We start from the raw sequence: 19,000 nt of genomic DNA on the forward strand, positions 1-19,000 counted from the left end.
GTACTTAGTCCTAGAGCACTTCTGTTTGCCCAGACCTGTCTGTCAGAGCACTGGCCAGGGGCCAGCGGCGGGGGTCCCGTTCTTCCCTTGGGGTCAGGAGCTGCTGGGGAGAGAGAGCTTCACTCTCGGCTCTCAGCCAGCGCCAACAGGCTGCCCCCACCCGGGACGACCCCCCGCCCTCCCCCCCAGCCCCGCCCAGCCCCCCCCCAGCGCTGAGAGTGACAAAGCGCCAACAGGCTTCCCCCCCACGACCCTCGATCCCCCCACACCCCAGCCCCGCCCAACCTCCCGTCCCAGCGCTGAGTGACAGAGGTGATGCTGGACAAGTCACACTACGTGGCGCGGCCGCCCCGTGCCACGCCCTGTCTGCAGACAGGACCCCTGGGCCACGGGCCATCGGTTCCTCGGGAGGACCCAGGAGAGACCACCCCCGTGGTTCCGTGTAGGAGGAAGGGAGGGATGTGGGGGAGGAGAGGAGCCCGGGAACCAGGCCCAGGGGTGTGGCGCGGGTCAGGTGAGAGAGGGAGAGTGCGGGGACGGGGACCGGGAAGCCGCCTGGGCGCCGAGCACCATGGAGGCGCCACCGCCCCAGGGCTGACCCGCTCAGCGTTGCTTCACGTGTGGCTGCCTCCTCCTTCCCAGGAGAAGACTGTACGGGGGTGATGGCTTCCGTCAGACTCGGTTCCGGGGTGACCTCGGTCCCCTCCCAGGCCAGGAGCCCTGACCTGGGCCCACCCCCAGCTGTTGGTGGCAGCGGGTGTCTCCGCAGCTTTGTTCCGTGGGGACCCACAGTGTCCCTCTGAAGTCCCCCCCGCACCCTTTCCCGAGCCGCCTCTCGGACACCTGGTCTTCTCTCTGCAGGCGGCCCCGCGGCCCAGGAGAGGCCCAGGCTGGATCAGGTCCCTCTGGCTGCTGCTGGGGGCGCTGTGACTGGCCAGCGGCAGGGCCAGCTCCCTCTGGAGGCTCCGGGGGACGCTGTGTTCCCTGGCCGGGCCAGCTGCCAGCAGCTCCCCTGCAGTGCTCGGCTGCCTGGGCCCGGCCTGCCGCCACCAGCAGCACGTCTCCAGCGCTCTCTCTCTCTCTCGCTCTCTCTCTCTCTCGCTCTCGCTCTCGCTCTCGCTCTCCCTCTCTCTCTTTCTCTGTCTCTGTCTCTGTCTGTCTCTGTCTCTGTCAGTCTGTCTGTCAGTCTGTCTCTCTGTCTCTGTCTCTGTTTCTGTCTCTGTCTCTGTCTCTCCCTGTGCCTCTGACCCTTGTGGGCACAGGGACAGTCCTGGGTCACCCTTCCAACTCCTGCCCCCGGTCCTGATCGCTTTTGTGACACAGGAGGGCATCACCTCTGGTGGCAGGGATTGGACAGAAGTGGACACGAGCAGGGACAGTTACTCTGCCCATCACCTCACCCTCCGATGGGCTCAGGGCCTTTGATGTTCTAATCAGATGGTAGACGGGGTCTGGAGTGCGGCCGCAACTCCGTGCCAGGGGTTGTGTTGGTCTCCGGGTGCCCAGCTGCACCCCCGTGCAGGATCTCGGTGCTGCCCACACCAGAGGGGGAGAGGGGGAGAGGGGGAGAGGAGGATGACGATGAGGAGGAAGAGGAGGAGGAGAGAGGAGGGGAGGGGGAGGAGCAGGCGGAGGAGGAGGAGGATGAGGAGAATGAGGAGGGAGGAGGGGGAGGGGAGGAGGGGGAGGGGGAGGAGGAATGCCCCTAGGGGAGTCCAGTCCCCATCCCAGGTCCGTGGGCGACCCCCCCCCCAGCCAGTGGGGTGCTGCATGTAGCCCAGCCTTAGTCGCCTGCTTCAAAGATGAAAAACCTTCCAGAGGTGCTTGGGGGTTCACTGAGGATAGAGCCCCGCGCTCTCCCCGCCTCCCCGCCCCCTGAAGAAGTCCAGCAGTCACCTTCCCTGCCTCTCGGTGGCCTCACTGGGCAGGGAGGAGGGGCAGGGCCCGGGCCAGACACCCCCGCCTCTGTCTGGCCCTCTGTAGTGCGGGAGGTGGCCCCAGGAAGCCCAGCGGGCGGCGTGAACAAAGTCAGGGAACATTCGAATGGTTTCCTAAACGGGAGCGGCGTCTGCCGCGTCCCAGACAGAGCCTTTGCACCCCGCACTTCCGACATGGCTTTAAGGGCTGACCACAGGGCCCAGCCAGCACCGGCCCTGCATACCCGCTGGTCACGGCCTGGCCACCTCACCTCCCCCTCCCCCACACCAGCACGTCCTGTCTGTCCTCTCTGCCCTCTGTCCTCTCCCTTTGGTTCCTCCCCGAGTCCTCGTACCTGGGGGGGGGGGGGCTGAGGCCACAGCGGGGTTGCCAGAGAGTTTGGGGACCCGCAGCCCTGGAGGTGGGTAGGAAGGATGTGGAATCCCCATTCACCCTTGGGGGAAACAGAGACCTGTGACACCTGCGGCTGGAAGGAGGCAGTGACCGTGGGGGCGGGGCTGTGCCTTGTCCCGCCCTGCAGGAAGGCGGGGGACCGTTGGTGGGGGCTGCGGAGGGATGACACTGCTGTGGCTCCCGTTTCTTGGGCGGGGCGGGGTCCGCCCATCCCCGGCAGGCCCGGGGACAGTGGCGTCTGGCCCTGTGAGGGACCCCGCGAGGCCAGGGGCACAGAGCGGGCCCCCAGGACCGCCTTCCGGGGGGCCCTGCCTCGCCCCCTCTCGGGCCGGGGGTCTGCGGTGCCGTGGGCCGGCAGAGCCGAGCTTCCCTCGCCCAGTCCCGCGGCGCCCCAGGGCGCAGTGGGCGGGGTAGGGCGGGGCCTCTCTGAGTGTGGGGCTCTGCCGGTCTGGGGGTCGGCCTGAGTGCAGGGTCTCTCCTTCCTCAGTGTCCCGGGGCCCTCCGGGCCAGTGTCTCTCCGGGGGCCCCTCAACCTCGTGTCCTTTCTGCCCCCCATCCGACCAGGCGCCCAAGGCTTGTGCCCTGGGCCCCATTCTGCAGCTTTCACTTGTCCCCTTTGGACGGTCCTGGGGGTCCAGGGAGGGGCGTGGCCCCAGGAATAGACCCCTCCCCGTCAGCCCCGTGGGTGGAAGCGGCCTTGGGGACCCGCGGGATGCCCGTCGTGACCCCGACCCCTTGGACAGACCCCGCCTGGCTAGTGTCCGGGGCTCCGTCCTTCGGGCTCGTCCTGCAGCCCGTGTCCTGGGTCGCGGCCGCCGGTGTCGCCCCGCCACCCGGGAGGCCCCGGAGAGGCCGAGCCCAGTTCCGCTCACGCCAGGCCGGGTGCCCTCCGCAGCCGGGCGCTGGCCGGGGTCGCGGGGCCGGTGGCCGTCAGCCCTTGGTCGGGGTCCCGGGTTCCCGTGTGGCAGGCGCGCCTGCGCCCGGGGCTTCTGGGGGAGCTGTGGGGCCGCTGTCTTTCCTTTGGGGTGTCTTTCAATTCGGTTCCTCCGACGTGCTCATCAGTTATCCACTAACGACGCCCCCGCTCGGTGCAGGCCCCTCCCCCACAGACCGGCCTGGTCCCGCCCACGTGCCCCCACTGCGGTCGGCGGGCACTTTGTCAACATTTAATCAGCGGCCCTATTAGGACGGGGGGGGGGGGGGGCACCCGCCCCAGCCCATCCATCACGCGGGAGCAGCCGTGCGCCCCGGGACCCCATCCCTCTCTGTCACATTGCCCAGCCCCGAGGCTCACGCTGGCTCCCCGGCCACCCGCGTCTCGTCAGGGATGCCTCCCCCTCGCCGTCTAGTGGGCCTCGGCCAGAGCAGCTGGCCACGCCCTGTGGGCATCAGACGCCCCATCCTGCTGGGCGGGTCACCTTCAGGATGGCGCTGTGGCACGTGTGCCTGTGTGTGCACGTATGCCTGTGTGCATGTGTGTATATATGCGTGTGTGTGCTTGTATGTGTGCATGTGCATGTGTGCTTGTGTGTATGTGCGCATATGTGTGCACACACGTGTGCATGCATGCACTCATGCGTGTGTGAATGGGCATATTCGCTCTTGCAGACAGGGTAGGAGCTGGAGAAGGCAGAAGCAGCCTCGGGGGTTCCCCCTGCAGCTTCCCCAAGGGCTCCCGCTGGGTCCACGAAGGCTCGTGTGCGAAGGCGCCTCTCACCGTGTCCTCCTCTCTCTTTGCAGCCTCTACGGCCGACACATGCAGGCAAACCCAGAGCCGCCGAAGAAAAATAACGACAAATCCAAAAAGATCAGCCGGAAGCCCCTGGCAGCCAGGAACAAATGAGGGTCCAGCGGCCGCGCGTGGCTCTCTCCTCCCTCCGCAACCTCTGACCTCTCTCCGCCTGTTTTCTTTCCACTTGTTCTTTCTAGTCTTTTCCACCTTGCCTTTCCAGTTCTTTTTTGAGGTGGGAGATTTGTATAAGTCCTTCCAACCATTTCCATTTCTTTCTAAATCAGCTGCGAATTCCATGGTAGGTAATTACCTCAGCGCTTTGTAGAGGTTCACGAAGTTGCTTGTTATCGAAAGGCTAATTACAGTGGAGTAACCACGTAAACGTCCCCACTGACACTTTTCACCCTTCTGTTATTCACATCACCTATTACGTGCCTTTAAAAATTCCCTGCACCACCGAGATAGTATGTTCCTGTAACTTACACACGATTGTACTGAGATGCAGTGTGTGCGCCGTGTTGCCTGGGGAATAAAGAACAATCTGTGTGTCCCTTCTGTTCACCCCCGGTGCGATCTTGTCCAGTGTTCTCGAGTGCAAATGAACTTTCCGTGGAAGAAAGGCAAAATTTAATGAGTTCTCACGTCGATATGCCAGGGAGGGGCTCCCCGCCCCCACCTTTGGAGACTGTTTCTAAATTAGGAAGGAACAGAAAAACAAAGCTCTCCGAGTTTCTGCCAAAGGACTTTGGAAAGCAGCAGTTGCAGAATCGCTGAGGAGACAGTGACTCTGCCGGTGGCAGGAGAGCCCCACTGAGAGGGGGGAAACACCAGCACGTTTCTTGCCGCTGCAGCAAATAACGCACTGTGTGTGTGTGTGTTCTCAGGGCCATAGATGGTGCCCATGGAGCCGTGTCAACAGCCCCCTCCCTCCCTCCCAGTAGGCAGCCTGCTAGCCCCGTCCGGAGTGCCGGGCGCAGATGAATGTGAATCCAGCTCCAGGCAGAAATTTCGTGCTCAAAGGGAAGGCTGACGGGAAATGGCTGGACATGCCACAGGCTGGGGCTGCCCACGCATCCTCTCCGGTCCATTTTACAGCCTACGCCCAGGACTAAGGGACACCCCAGGAAAAATGGGTCCAGTGGGAAGAGAAATTCCCATAGGCCACCACCCGCAGTCCTTGTCTCTGCCTGGATTTTTGTTTGTTCTCTTATTGTTGGGAACACACACACACACACACACACACACACACACACGGCAGCTTTGTTGGTTTTTGTCTGGGGGCCACACCTAGCCATGCTCAGGGCTTCCACCTGGCTCAGTGCTCAGGGATCACTCCTGGCAGGGCTCAGGAAGCCAAAGGCGCATGTAAGGCAAGTGCCCTAACCACTGCACCATCTCTCTGGCCCCTCTGCCTGGATTTTCAAAAAATTTTACATGTACAACCATTATTGACAGTATTATAAATCACAGTGCTTCAATAAAGGAAAAACGAAGAAATACTCATTTAAAAAATCTCTTTAGCTTATGAGACTTCCAGAGAAACAATGTCTTTCGTGTATTGGACATACGTCCATCTAAAATCAAACTACCAACAAGGACATTCGGTAGAATATCACAATATACTTTTAGGAGTCTTATTTTTTTAAACCTTTTATTATTAGGGAAATGCAACTCAAAACCACGTGAGACTGTTCCTCGGGTGGATTTGAATGGCTGGTCTCTAAAAGTTAGGCAGTAGGAAGTGTTGGTAGTGAGAGTTAGGAGGAAAGGAACTTCGCAGTCTCGGAAGGACACCATGTTGGTGTAACTACTGTGGTAGCAGAATTAAAGCTAGAACCTGTCATATGTGAGGCTGCAGTTCCAGATGTAACTCTCCAGAGACTAGGAAAGCGGGAATTTGAAAACATGTATGCACTTCTGTGTTCTCTGCAGTCCTAATCACAGTCACCAAATTCGGAAAGAACCTAAGTGCCCATCAGCAGGTGGCTGGATACAGAAGATGAGGGTTGGATTAAAATAAAGGGAAGGGGGATGTATATATGCATAAAGAAATGCCACAAAACCATAAGGAAAAAAATGGAATGGGTCTTAAGAGGATTTAAGTGAAGAAAATGAGAAAGATAAATACATGATTTTATTCATATGAAATATAAAGAAATAAAATCTCCCATTCTGACCAGTGGAAGCTGGTCACAAGAGGGGATAGAACAGGGAACAGTGGCCTTTGGTGGTGGGTCCATGATGTGCACAGTTTCCAGGTGAGAAATTAAACATCAGAAAATTATGGCATTACAAGCCAGTGTTGTCACAGTATAAAGTATATCTCCTTGAAAAGTAGAAGTATGGTCCCACAAGTTCCCCAGGAAACGTGGGGGAAAGTCCACACTCGCAAGTCATTGTAGACCCAATAAAATTGAAAATTGAAATACCTAACGATGAGACATGTGCCAATACTTTAGAAAGTGGTATTTAGTTTTCAAGGAATTCTACGAGCTCTTTTTTACACACTGCTGTTGGAAAGATGAAATTCCAGCCCCTCAGAAAGGTGATAACCATTTGTTTCTATGTACCACAACCTAAAATTTGAGCACTCTGATCCTGCATTTTTCTTTTTTGGGGGTCATACCCGGCGTTTCACAGGAGTTACTCCTGGCTCTGCACTCAGGAATTACTCCTGGCAGTGCTCCGGGGACCATATGGGATACTGGGAATCGAACCCAGGTCGGCCGCATGCAAGGCAAATGCCCTACCCGCTGTGCTATCGCTCCAGCCCCCTCTGACCCAGCATTTCTGGGATCTTTCCTTGAGGAAATGCTCAGAGGTGTTCACGAAGTCACGCTTGCAAATCTGCATGGCATTGTGTGCTCAGTGGAAATGGGAGAGGCCAAGCGCCCGGCAGTTGAAGAAGGGCGAGTTGCGTTTCCATCGTCAAAGGGGACATTTCTCAGACATTAAAAAGTGCTGAGCAGGGAGTTAGAGAGATCATGCGGTGAGGGGGCACTTGTCTTGCATGCAGCCAAGTTCAGCCCCGTGGGCCCTCCAGACTTGGCCGGGAGCTGATCCCTGGGGGCAGTCAGGAGAGAGCCCGGAGCACAGCCAGGGGTGGTCCAGAAACCAAGAGAGAGAGTTGCGCTTTATCCAGAGGCAGAGGAGGATGATCATTTCACCTACAAGCAAAAACACAAGGCTCCATTTTAGAATGGAAATTGTTCCTGGTTGTGTAACAGTGACCCTGTGATACACATGCAGAGAGAAATGAAATGGGAGAATTGTATGACTGATGAATCATCTCTGTATGGTGCATGAACATTTTTTAAAATTTTTTTCCACTTTGTACTTAAATTTTTCTCTAATGAACATGCTATACTTTTGTAATCAGAAAATATGAAATGCTTTTTTAAAAAATAAAATTGTTGATGCATGATGCAATCCTGAAGATATTTTTAATTCAAAACAAAGTATCAGGATAAGGGTTCTTTTTCCTTTTGTCGCTAATGTGATGTCTTCACAGCTTTCCACATACTCATTTGTGTTCCTTGATATCCGATTAACAGAATAATCTGCATTCGAAAGGAGCTTTCTCCCAGGTGTATCAAGATAAAATTAACACAAATCAGTCTGTCAGTTTAAAATGTTCAGCATACTCATGCCTTACCTATGAAGTGATGACCACATAACACTTACATCCAGAATCTCATTGATACCAAAATTAAAGTCTTTGCTAATAATAAAAGCCTTAAGGGTGGATGCTCACCAAATTTCAAACATATTATAGAGCAGTATTAGCTAAAGTCAGTGTTAACTGTAGCATATTAAGTATTAACTAATACTTAATTGTCTACCCAGTTTGTTTGGTGTTTAGTTTGGCCTTCCTGTGAGATCCTTCGAATAGTTCAGTTCGATTCGTATTTGTCCTTTTCTGAGATATTTCACATAGCATGATGTCCTCAAGAGTCATCCGTGTATTTTGTAATGGCAGGGACCTTGTTTTTTTATGGCCAAATAACGATGTTTTGTAGAGAAGTGTGTGTGTGTGTGTGTGTGTGTGTGTGTGTGTGTGTGTGTGTGTGTGTGTGTGTGTGTGTAGAAACAACTTCTGTATGCATGATCTGTGTTGAAGCACACCTAGTTTCCGGACCTCAGCTGCTGTAAGTAATTTTGCCATGAACTGGGGGATGCAAATCTCTCTTCGATGTCATGCTTTTGTTTTATGTGGCTATATCACCACAAGTGGAATTGCTGAGTCATATGTGATTATTCTGCTTTTAAATGCTGGAGGCATTGCTCTGTTTTCCATGTAGGATGCATTCGCATTCTCACCGACAGAAGACCAGGCTGCCCTTTCTCCAGATCGTGGCCCAAGTTGATTCTGTCTTGCCCTTATGGATCATTCCATGAGATCAGAGGTGATCGAACATTGTGGCCTTATTTTGCATTTCCCTAAAGAGTCATGGTGTTGCATACTTTTTCATGTATCTGTTGGCCATTTGTATGTCGTCTTTGGGATTACAATCTCCAACTAGTAGCATGTTGAATTTTGTTTTACCTTTTAGCTCTATTCTATTGCTTTATTTTACCACTTGTATTAGGTGCATGAATATTTGTGATTGGAGAATTTATATTTGCTTAAAAGAAATAACCAATAACTCAGTACTGCTGTTTGGTTAGATTTCCTACCTCTTTTGCGGGGATGGCTCCCTGTTGGCTCAGGAAGTGCTCAGTCAATGGACAGAGATTGTTGTGTGCTTTTTAATTGGAGAATTTACATTTGCTTAAAGAAATAACCAGTAACTCACCACTGGGTGTTTTGTTAGAATTTTCTGCCTCTTTTGCGGCGATGGTTCCCTGTTGGCTCAGGCAGCTGTCAGTCAGTGGACAGAGATTGTTAGCTAGCTGGGTCATGGGTTCAAGGACCTGAGCATGCTGGCGCTCAGCCCTGCAGTGCTCAGGGACCTTCCTGGACTGTGTCCAGAAATGCTTGGGGGACCCTCTGCTGCCGGGGATCAAACCCAGGATGGGCGTCCGCTAAGCAGGTGCCCTGCCTGCTGTACTGTCTCCCAGCCCCACTCTCTCTTACAGATCTGTTGCTTCTTGCGTGTTATTGTTGTCTGTTTTATATTATTTTGATGTCTTTTTCAGTGCAAAATTTGCCTTGACCTCTTCCTGTTCTTTTGTGTCATTGGTAAGGTGTTTCCCATCATACTACTGTGAACTTCACATACGGTCACTGCCATGTGTACCCTCTTAGTTGATCATTTCAAGACTGTTCATTTCTTATTTATGGGTCCCACACTCAGGTGCTGGGAGCATGGGCTAGAGACAGTCCCCCCACCCCAATGTCTAACCCAGCGTGAGGGCTTGGCAGTTCGGTGCCTGGACCCCGCAGTGCTCAGGGTCACCACATGTACCTGGTACTGCCAGGGGGCTTTGGTGCCAGGCTGGAGCCCAGGGCCCACGCGCTAAGCCTCTGCTCCGCCACAGGACCCTGCGGTCACCTTCTTCCACAGAATTCTCTCCCGAGGCGGAGTGGGGGAGCCAGCTCCGCCCACCCTGGTCTTCGCTCTAGACACGCACACCCAGTTTCCTTGCCAAGTGGTGCCGCTGGCTTTGCTCCGTGCACAGGAAGCTCCACGCACCCTCGTCTCCACTCAAAGGTGGCTGGACTAAGGGCCCAGGCTTCCTGGTCAGGGCTGGGCAGGGAAGGTCGTGGGCAGATTGTTTTATAGCAATAGTGCTCGTATGTATCCACTTGCCCCGCAGCTTGAGTCTCTGATAGAACTGTGGTGTGCAAAGACACATCACTGCAGAGCTACTTGTGTGTGTATGTGTGTGTGTGTGTGTGTGTGTGTGTGTTGTGTGTGGAGGACAATGTCTCCAGGGCTACCTACACTTTTGCTCAGAGGACCATGTGGTACCCCGATTGAGCTGTGGTCACCTGCATACAGGCTGTGCACCTTTAACCCCTAATATCTCTCTGGCCCCACAGCTTCACTCTCTCAAAATTTGTCCACAGCGACCCTGTGGAACTATGTTGGGGAACATTCTTGTAGGGGGCGGGACATGCAACCCCTCCTCCCCCAATGGTCCCATTGGATCCACTCAGCGAACTAGAAGCTTCCCAGAATGTACTTGGTGCCTCTTCACCCTGAGTAGTTGGAACAGAGGCAGAAAATACTACAAGCCCAGAAGCAATAGGAGTGTCTCGTGGGTGTCTTGGTCTCGGTGACTGGAAACACGAAATAGAAGTTGATTCAAATCATTTTCACTTGTCTTCAGTGACACACACTTCGTACTTCGGATTCACTTGGTGCTGACCGTGAAGTTGAGCTTCCGCATTCTCTGACCAAAGCTACAAGCCAGTGATAGTCTTGCCATGCCCTTCAGAAAGTCCAGCAAACTAGACATAGAACCAGCACTGATGGTTTCCCACCTTCCCCTTGCAGCCACTCCTCACCTGCCCTTCTCACCTCGATCATTTCCTCCTCCCTGCTTTCCCCTGGGTCCGCGTCTCATCTGCACTCCCCGGTGTAACCAACACGAGATGATTCTTCTGCTCAGCAACCCCCCCCCCCCCCCCAATGCTATGATCTCCAGGTCACACTCGATGGATCCTCTTTCCCTCCTGCTGCTTCTCTCCTCGCTTTGTTCTGGCCTCCCCAGCTTCTGGGCTTTTCCAGTTTGGGGGCTTTCAGACTTTTGGTCCTTTGGGTTTCCTAGAATATTGTCCCAAATGAAAATTCGCAACTTCAAATCTCCATTAAGTCTTTTTCTCCATCAGGCTTCACCCCATGCTCTGTTTGAAGCTTGCAGTGTGACTTGTCTCTAATGTGTCTCCCCAAACGTAGGCTCCACGAATACCCCAAGAATAAAGAATGCCTAGCACTCGCCCAACCTTAGGATGTAGCTTCCGTCACCCCCTAAATCTGGGTTCCCCAGACTCAGGATCAGCACCCACAAGCCCACACAACACCCCAGCCCTGACCTGCGTAAGTCTTAGTAGAACATCACCAGGCCTGTTCATGCCGCATGCTCAGCGCAGTGGAGCTGGCTAGCAGCGTGGAACATCACCCCCATCACTCCCATCCCTGCCCAAAGCCAGAGGTGGACTCTTACTGGGCCAGGATGCTAGAGGGAGAGTACATGCCTGACATGTGCAAGATCGTGAACTTGCGTCCTGCCTACCGTTTCATGCCAGCCCCAGATTGCCAGGTGTAGCCAGGAGCCCCCACCCTGCACTGCACCCTCTGTCCGGACCATTAAATCCAACATTGTGGGGTTGGCACTTCCATTATTCCTCCAATGATTCCATCAGCTGCCCTAACCTTGGTTGTTGTTGTTGTTGTTTTTAATGTAGGAGCACTGCTATTTATTCAGCCATTGACTAAGCTGATTGAATTGGGCATGAATTCCACATTACTTTTTAAAATTTTTTTAATTTTATAAGTTAGTTCACAATGTTTGATTACCTTCAATATTCAAACACCAATCCCATCCCCTTTACACCTTCTCACCGTCAAATTCCCACCATGTTTCCATCCCAAGCCCCAAGCCCTATCCCAAAACACAACCGAAATAGTACATTTCGTATTGTCTGTTATGAAGAACTGCTGAACATAGTCCTGGGTTTCAGTGCCTGGTGGCCAGCTGGAAGCCTGTGAATATTTAACTGAGTGATCATTTTCATCGAGTGTTAATTCAGGGACATATGCACATTTTCCAGCTGGACACCAGTCAAGCCGTCTTGGAGGGCAACATTTTAGACTCACCTTTAGGGTTTTCTGCCTCAAGAGCTGAAGCCGTGCTACCAATATAGCAAATATCCATTTAGACATTCCTTTAAGGGCCTTCTGCTTCAAAAGTTGATCCCGTAGTACCAACAGCACGTTATCTGGAAACAGTCCTGTTTGATTTTCTCTTCAGAGCAGATCAGACTCATCCCACTCTGGAAGGGCTTTAAACCAACTGGTACCTGAGTTCTTGACTTCCCTGGTGATAACCTAGTTGGTGCCTCCTTATTTAAACCTTCCTCAAATAGCCATTGATTTCTTCTGTCGCAGCTTGAACTGGAAAGACCCTGTTAAGAGTCCGGAGGAAGAGATGCAAAATCCCAAGGGTTCTTCTCCATGGGACGCAGTTTCACCGATCTTCAGCAAAATATGCTTTTCTGGAAAGTGACGTTTAGAGACCTCAGGGCTGGTTGCTAATGTTCCGGGTCTTGCCCCTGACTCTTCGTGGTCGCTAATCAGTCATAAATCACTTGTGTGTAGCTCCACCTATAATTCCATCCTAAGTTCATACCTCTCGTATCCATATTACATAGAAATATCACACATGCACGTGTGTGTGTGTGTGTGTGTGTGTGTCATTCATCTTCCCATCAGGTGCCTTAGGAACTCCTGTGTTCACTCTCAAATTAAGTGTGTGTGTGTGTGTGTGTGTGTGTGTGTGTGTGTGTGTGAGATTCATCTTCCCATCAGGTGTCTTAGGAACTCCTGTGTTCACTCTCAAATTAAGTCTGTGTGTGTGTGTGTGTGTGTGTGTGTGTGTGATTCATCTTCCCATCAGGCATCTTAGGAACTCCTGTGTTCACTCTCAAATTAAGTCTGTGTGTGTGTGTGTGTGTGTGTGTGATTCATCTTCCCATCAGGTGTCTTAGGAACTCCTGTGTTCACTCTCAAATTAAGTCTGTGTGTGTGTGTGTGTGTGTGTGTGTGTGTGTGTGTGATTCATCTTCCCATCAGGCATCTTAGGAACTCCTGTGTTTATGTTCAAATTAAGTCCATTTCTATTCCTACCGCTTGTCCACGTTTTGTGACTGCATCCGTCACCTCCCCCTTGCTTCCTTTTCTCCTTGATCAGTTACTGATGCTCACATTTATTGAGGGCCTTTGGTGTCTCTTGCATATATTTTTCTTCTATTCTCACTCCCTGATCAGGGCTTAGAGAAAATGTAACTTCAGGGAACCGGCTCCAGCCCTGAGGAGCAGGGGGTCCAACTGTGAATGGTTGTTTGGCCTTTTAAGGGCCGTTTCCTCAACCCCCCACGGCCATTCCCGGTCACTCACCGCCTTAGAGTCCCCACAAAGCGTCAGCTCTCCTCCCCGCACCAGCTCTCTTGAATTTCTGCTTCTGTTCCCCTGAAACGTTTAAGTGAAAGCACGGAAGTTTCTCTTGTCGGTGCTGGGGGAGGCAGGTGGGGGAGCCTTGCCCGAGTCCCTAGAGGCTGGGTTCCTTCCCGGGCTCACGCAGACCCCCAGCACGCTGGGACCCCTGTGATCTCTTGCTCACGCCCTTGCTCTCCTTCCTGAGAGCAGCTGCACCCTGGCCTCTCCTGGGGAAATGCGGTATGTCACCAGCGATCCCGCTAGAAAACCCTTTCCTCCTTCCCACGCCACCCCGCCCCACGCCACTGCGAGTGGGTGAGGTTTGTGCTTAAGCCCCCTGGGCCCGGCCTGATCTGCCCCATGGGGCCTCTGTTTTTGTGGCTCAGTGGGAGGCCAAGAAGGAAGTCAGGCGTGTTCCCCAGAACCCGCTGTGTCCCGACAGCACACTCGTTACCAGGTGCTGTCGGTGGACGAAGGCATGCCACTGCCACTGGCGACTCCTACCCTCCTGTCACTAGGATTATCTTGTTGTTGTGTTTTGGGGTGCCACACCCAGCAGTGCTCAGGGATTACTCTTGGGTCTGGGTTCCGGATCACTCCTGGCAGAGTTCGAGGGATCCTAGAGATGCCAGGGATTGGAACCAGGCCAGCCGTGTGCAAGGCCCTAACTATTGTCCCATCACTTTGGCCTCTGCTATTTTATTTCCATTTACTTTTCTGGTTTGGGGGTCCATGCCCAGCACTACTCAGGGGCTACTGCTGGCTCTGCGGGACTGTGTGGTGCTGGGGATTGAACCTGGGGCTCTTGCATGCAAAGCTACATGGAATGCATTCAGTGCTCTCTCTCTCTCTCTCTCTCTCTCTCTCTCTCTCTCTCTCTCCCTCCCTCCCTCTTCCTGTCTCACCCTCTCTCCCTCTCCTTCTCCCTCTCCCTCCGTCTCCCTCCCCTTTCTGTCTCTCTCTGTCTGTCTCCCTCCCTCCCTCCCTGCCTCCCTCCCTCCCTCCCTCTCTTTCTCTCCTCAGCCCCCTCCCCCCTCTCTTGTTTTGAAGCATCTGTCTGAGGTAGTTTGGTATCAGGCACTTGACACATTCACTCAGATTCCCCCCGTTTTAAGTCCTACCCTGCCCGTGTTGAGGGAAGCGCTCCTGTCGGTGCTCGGGTCCACGGGTGCCAGGCCGCGGGGTGCGGAGAGCGGAACGTGCCCTCCAGTCCACTGAGCCATCTCTGGCCACCCCGTCTTGGTGTCACCTAATCAGACCCATCTCATAAGCGGGAAGACCAGGTGGCTTGTCTAAGGGATGCCGAGGGCTTCCCGAGGGATGAAGAAGCAGGAGGGGAGAGCAGGCCCGGGCACCGCGAGAGCCACGCCACCATGTCGCTAGTTTCTGGTACAACTGCAGGGTAGAGGACAGAGCTCAGGGCAGAAACAGAGCTTGCCTGGCACATGACGGACCCAGCTTTGATCCCCAGCCCCCCGCACCCCGGGAGTGAGCCCTGAATGCAGGGTCACGGGTAAAACCTGAGCACTGCTGGCTGTGGCCCCAAAACCATGTTTTAAATGCAGTGTTACGGGGACGGGGACCTCAGATCAGGAAAGTGGCTCGTCTCTAAAGAACGGAAGAACCCAGCCGGCCATTGTGTGCACCGCTGAGTCTGCCCCCAGCTCTGAGGTGAAGAGTCCTGCATGCTCGCCCCGAAAGACCCCTGGGTGCCCATCAGGGCCCGCTGTCTCCGAAGGTGCAGCTGTGCCGCCTCTGCCCAGCGCGTCCTGCAACTGGCGTTTTCCTGTGAGCAGGTGTTGTCAGCAACCAGCCTGTCCCTGCCCCAGGAGGGACCCGCTTCCACAGGCTCGGAGCGACAGGCTGGGGAGAAGCCGGATCCATTCATAACTCCCCCGGAGAACCGCCCAAAATAGCCCTGCCACGCCGGGGGCTGGGGGGAGGGGGGACGGGACAGTCTCCCTGCGTCGTGCGGGGGACGCATTGTTTGTCACTGTGGAGCCGATTTCCCAAGAATTTCTTCTTGAGTCACAGCACAGCTGCAAACCCCTTGTTCTCATGGGGGTAGCCCTGCCTACACACGGGGTCTTCATCTAACACAGGTGTGTGTGTGTGTGTGTGTGTGTGTGTGTGTGTGTGTGTGTGTGTGTGTGTGTGTGTGTTGGGGAGTGGGGTTGTCTGCTCTGTTAGCGTCAGCCGTGGCTGAGAAGAAAGAAGGATCACACTGACCTGGAAACATGGAGTCCGGAAAGTGCTCTCCCTGCGGGGCCCGGTGAAGCCCCAGAGGCCGAGCCCGGGGCTCTCATTTGCCGGGGAAGCCGCAGGCTGAGGCTCCATCCGTGATCGTGGCCATGACGTCAGTGGCTACGCTGTTGGTTTTTCTGGGGTCCAGGGTGTCTTCCTTGGCAGGCAGAAGCATTGAAGGGTGCCCCCGCCACCCTAAAGACGAATGTCCGCCTGCAGCTTCAGAATGTGGCCTTATCTGGAAATAGATTCTCTGCAGAGTAATGAGTTGTTTGAAATGAGGCCAGATGGCGACAGTACAGCAGGTAGGGTGCTTGTCTGGCAAGTGGCTGACCCGGTTTCAATCCTTGGCATCCTGTGTGGTTCTTCCAGCCCACCAGCAGTGATCCCTGAGTACAGAGCCAGGGGTTTGGAGCACCTTCTGAGCACTGCTGAGTGTGGCCCATAAGAAATAAATAAAATAAAATGGGGCAAGAACGGGATCAGGCAGAGGATACTAGCAAGAGCAGGACACTCGCCTTGCTCAGGGAAGACCCAGGTTTGATCCCCAGCACTCCATAGGGGCCCCTGAGCACAGAGCCAGGAGTTAGACCCCAGCATGCCAGATTGGGTCTGGCAAGTGAAAGAGTCCGTCCTGGCTTAGGTGACTGAGTCCCCTGGCGAGGGTCTTTGTGGTAACGCTGACACCCACAGGAAGGAGGCACGTGCCGTGAAGACTGCTGGGGTGACGCATCTTAGGGCCACAGAGTGTCAGCAGTCAGCAGCCCGGCGTCAGAAGCGGCTGCGTGAGAAAGGTCCTTCCCGAGGTCTCCGAGGAAACAGCCCCAACCAACTCCTTGACCTTGAACTTCTCGTCTCCAGAACTATGGGGATAAAATGCTCTTACTTGGAGCCACCAAGTTTGTGGCTCTGTTACCTACTGCAGCCCGGGCAGAAAGAGCCACACGCCTGCCTTTAGGAGAGGCCAAGAGCTTTACAAACTGTTGCCAGTGACGATGGCGCCACCCATCAGAACGGAGGGGTCCGGGAAACCAGGGCTGCTGTGAGGTTTGTTTTATTGCAAGGGACTAGAACTGGAGGTGGCCACCATCATAAGGTCCAGCAGAGAGCCAGAGAGATAGGACAGTGGGCAGGGTGTTTGCCTTGTGAGTGGCTGACCTAGGTTCGATCCCCAGCATCACCATGTGTGGTCTGCTGAGCATAGCCAGCTGTGGCCCCAAAACTGTCACTGTCACTGTCATCCCGTTGCTCATCGATTTGCTGGAGCGGGCAACAGTAGCATGTCCATTGTGAGACTTGTTGTTACTGTTTTTGACATCGAATACACCACGGGGAGCTTGCCAGGCTCTCCATGCGGGTGAGATACTCTCGGTAGCTTGCTGGGCTCTCCAAGAGGGACAGAGGAATCGAACCCAGGTCGTGGCCCAAAAGTAGATTTTAAAAAAATGTGAAGAAAATGAGAAAAAGATCCAGCAGACAACAGGGACTGTGAGTCCCCTCCCATCCTCCACCCCCGCCCCCCACCCAAGTCCCTGCCAGGGAGGGTTTTTCCTTCTGTTCATCCAGTCCCCCAATTAAAAACCCGAATGAATTCTGTCTTGCCAGGTAGCCTCTCCTGCTACAGGAAAAAAGGCTAAAAATGGAATTATCTCTTGAAGGAAAGAAAACTTTTGGGGTTACCTCATTAAGGAGCCTCATTTCTTTATACATAGTGGCTGACATGCTGGATTCACACTTATTTTCTGATCTGGAGCTATAAACAAAGACAAAAAGAATCAATATGAAAGGTTTCTTTCTGAGCAGGCTAAAATGAGTCTTTTTTTCTTTGTTACCTGTGGAAGGTTTACTTTGTGGTTTTATGCACTATAAGAATAGTTCATATCTGGTTGCCCCCTGAAAAAACTTTCACAATAGGTTTGTAGTAATAGGAGTGATTTGTTCATTCATTTATGAAAGAGCATGTATTGGGTATAAGTGGGAAAAATGTCATTTTTGCTGATTATCTCTAGAAGGATATAAAGGTAATGGCAGAGGTTACAGTTCTTGGGAGAGAACTTGCAGCTGAATTTTCACTCAACTTCTTTGGGAAAAAAATCTATTAACATGAATTAAGTATTTAGAGTAAGAAAATAAAACTAGCTTTGGCATGGCAGTGGTTTCTTTAAGATAGTTTTTAAAAATTCATTACATGCATTCTAATTAGGAAGTACGAAGATTGAAACCAAGCAGATACCCACCCCGCCATACATGATCTTGTAGTCTAATGTGAATTAATATCCTCACCAATAATGATCTCTTTTTAAACTTAATATTCTGGAAGAGAAGAATTTACTTAAGAAGGAGGAAAGATATGGAAGAAAAGTTCATATTGGCTCATGACCAAAAATACCAGAAAATGGTGTTGGTGTGTGTGTGTGTGTGTGTGTGTGTGTGTGTGTGTGTGTGTGTGTGTGTGTTGACCGGAAATAGAAAGCTAACCAGATACTAAGAGGGAGGTCGATGTTGAGACCGCATCAGCCGGCATTCCTCAAGGACCTGAATCTGCTGCTACTGTCCCAGCACTAGAACCACACATGAGCAAATATGGGACTTTCTCAGACCGTTGATGGAGTGTGGCTTCCATTGCAAGCCCAGAAGGAAGCCACTGAAGGGGTTTCAAGGGAAAATTCACAAATTGGATGCAGATTTCCGCAGACCACTTCGGAGAAGACCATAGGTCTATTGATTTCCTTGCAAAGTAGCATCAAGGTGGATGAGCTTCGTCAGGCTGCTTGGCTGCATGCATGTGGGTTCATGCTACCCATGTTTCTTTTACTGCCACAGCTAACAAAGTGGCAGCTCCCCATAGTCTACTGCAGTGGCGTGAATATTCTGGGGAAAAGTTCCTATGGGATATCTCAAACCAAGAAGGTCCCAGTTCACACATGAGTAAAAGCTGTGGTTTGCGTTAAACTGTATTTCAGTGTGAGAACTGGTGGTAGACACATCCATGTCAACATGCTAATCTGATTGTAGTTTTTGGTTTTGACTGTTGTGCCACACCTGGTGATGCTCAGATGCTGCTTTCGACTGGGACTTGAGCCCAGCACTTTCGCATACAAAGCGTACGTTCAGCCCAATGATATCTCCAGCCTTTGGCCTCTGACTTAAAAAAAAAAAAAAGATAGAAAACTTCATTTCACCATCAAGAGCAATTATCAGAAATTAAGTTTCCTGTTGCTCTGTCATCCAGTCAGCCATAAAACACCATCAGAATTAAGACCAGCTACCACGTTGACCAACTAATGATATTTCTATTACATCTTTTTTTTTTTTTGCCATCTCACTCGTCAAGGCACTAACACATTCCTTCTAGCATCTCAGTGGTATTTTTCTGTATGATTTCTGACTGCAAGAGAACAAAGATCGCCAACTTTATAAGGCATAGATCATATGTATGCGCAATAAAGGAATTCTTACCACATTCACATTTTTCACATTTTCCCAAGGAATGCTTCCTTGCATATAGTTAGCAACTTAGGCCGTTAAATATGAAGACAAGAGTAGATAGATATGAGTTTCCTCCCTAGCCAATTTTGTCTAATCAAAG

At 52.8% G+C, this 19,000-nt stretch overlaps 1 protein-coding gene across 1 annotated transcript in view; it reads left to right on the forward strand.

The window, feature by feature from the left end:
- The window catches only part of RSU1 (Ras suppressor protein 1), a 128,237-nt gene extending 120,750 nt beyond the window's left edge, over positions 1 to 7,487 (forward strand). Inside the window, exon 9 of the mRNA XM_004605342.2 lies at positions 4,072 to 7,487. Coding sequence (XP_004605399.1) covers positions 4,072 to 4,174 — 103 coding nt within the window. The 3' untranslated portion in view covers positions 4,175 to 7,487. The remainder of the gene's footprint in view (positions 1 to 4,071) is intronic.
- The last annotated feature ends 11,513 nt before the right edge of the window (positions 7,488 to 19,000 follow it).

The sequence above is a fragment of the Sorex araneus genome, chromosome 9 (assembly GCF_027595985.1).
Source record: "Sorex araneus isolate mSorAra2 chromosome 9, mSorAra2.pri, whole genome shotgun sequence".
NCBI classification, from domain to species: domain Eukaryota; kingdom Metazoa; phylum Chordata; class Mammalia; order Eulipotyphla; family Soricidae; genus Sorex; species Sorex araneus.